A 1,379-nucleotide genomic window follows, 5' to 3' on the forward strand; every position below is an offset into this window, starting at 1 on the left:
TGATGATATCTTTCCTTAGGCCACTGTACTGATCCTCCAGGATTAGATAACTTTAAGCAATTCTAAAATAATAAAATAAATTTAATTATTATAAACCACACACACACACACATTCATGAACAATAACAGTAATAATTAAGGTAATTATACTAATAATACACTCACCACTGATGTATCAGTAAAATTAAGAATATATACATTGTTACTGTATCCATCAGGAGTGTCACCTCCAAATAATATAGCACTGGAATTATTAATTGATGTTAAAGTAAATGCACCCATAGGAGGTGGTCTGTTTCCAGTGACAACGGTAGGTGATATCCAATGACCTAAAATAATAAATATATATAGTATAATTAATGATCAGTTTGTTGATTATTAATAAAATACATTATTATGTGTTGTTATACTGACCTGATGAGAGTTTATAAAAATGTATTTCATTATTAAACCAACCACCATGACTGTATTGGGCACCAGGTTGTTCAGGTGTATTATTAAAAGATGTTCCATCTCCTCCGATTACTACAAGATAGTCTTCACCGTTCACTTTTATAGCTATCATGTCACAGTAGACCTTCATCATAGGACCATGACGAGATGTAGTAGGAGAGAGTTCCTTCCAGTTGAAGGTATCAACATTAAAACTGTATAAAATATCATATGATACTTATCAGTAACTATCATGTTTACCTGTATAAACTATTATGACAACAACCATCATGATTACAGTAGCCTCCAAAATAAAATATTTCATTTCCAATGGCAGCAGCTGCATAGCCCCTAACACCCAGTGGAGGATTACCAGTGGTGGGTTTCTGCTCCCACCTACCAGTCACCAAGTGGTACACCTCCATGACAGAACACATCGATTTCTTCTTTTCATTATTGTGGACTCTAGGGAGATCAGGCTGGACCCCACCCCACATATAAAGGTAGTCTCCTACCCGAACAGTGGAGTGTTCCTCCCTCTTCACTGGTTGATAGTCTATAGAACAAGAGGTAACAGTATTTGAATGATACACTAATAATAGTGAGTGACCTTTTCCAGGACCTTTAGCTGCCATTTTGCTAAGACAACGCCCACAAAATTAATGATTCCAGCTCCGTATATACAGGGATTTATTATACTCACGTACCCGGGATGGGTAACGGGATCACGTGAGCGCATTATTTCTTAATAAAAAGTTTTCGCAATGTGTGTTATCATTTTAAAGATGGCCGCCGCTTTTCTCAAAAGACGGATGTTTCTGTTTCTTAACTGCAGGGCTCTCTAATGGTCTATAAAAATTAATATACCTTAAAAGTAAGTTTAGGATAGCAGCATTTCAATTTGATACACATTTCTGCCCACTTTCACATTGCTATGGCAGTGGCGT

The 1,379-nt window shown here is 36.3% G+C and overlaps 1 protein-coding gene across 1 annotated transcript; it reads right to left on the reverse strand.

Annotated features, from left to right (window-relative positions):
• Positions 1–689: 689 nt before the first annotated feature.
• On the reverse strand, positions 690–1,068 carry LOC109593012 (kelch domain-containing protein 2-like). Its single transcript, XM_020008285.1, has 2 exons — positions 1,043–1,068; positions 690–988 (listed from the first exon to the last, which is right to left on the reverse strand). The coding sequence occupies exons 1-2, from the start codon at positions 1,065–1,067 to the stop codon at positions 690–692; spliced, it is 324 nt and encodes a 107-aa protein (XP_019863844.1). The 5' UTR covers position 1,068.
• Between the last annotated feature and the right edge of the window lie 311 nt (positions 1,069–1,379).

This window comes from Amphimedon queenslandica, unplaced genomic scaffold (assembly GCF_000090795.2).
Source record: "Amphimedon queenslandica unplaced genomic scaffold, v1.1 AMPQUscaffold_3178_Cont24823, whole genome shotgun sequence".
In the NCBI taxonomy this organism is placed as follows: domain Eukaryota; kingdom Metazoa; phylum Porifera; class Demospongiae; order Haplosclerida; family Niphatidae; genus Amphimedon; species Amphimedon queenslandica.

Bases quoted from the DNA above. Each gene is read 5' to 3' on its own strand.
- LOC109593012 (XM_020008285.1), bottom strand. From the start codon at position 1,067: ATGGCAGCTAAAGGTCCTGGAAAAG. The intron at 989-1,042 runs GTCACTCACTAT...CTTGTTCTATAG, and splicing joins AGCTAAAGGTCCTGGAAAAG to ACTATCAACCAGTGAAGAGG.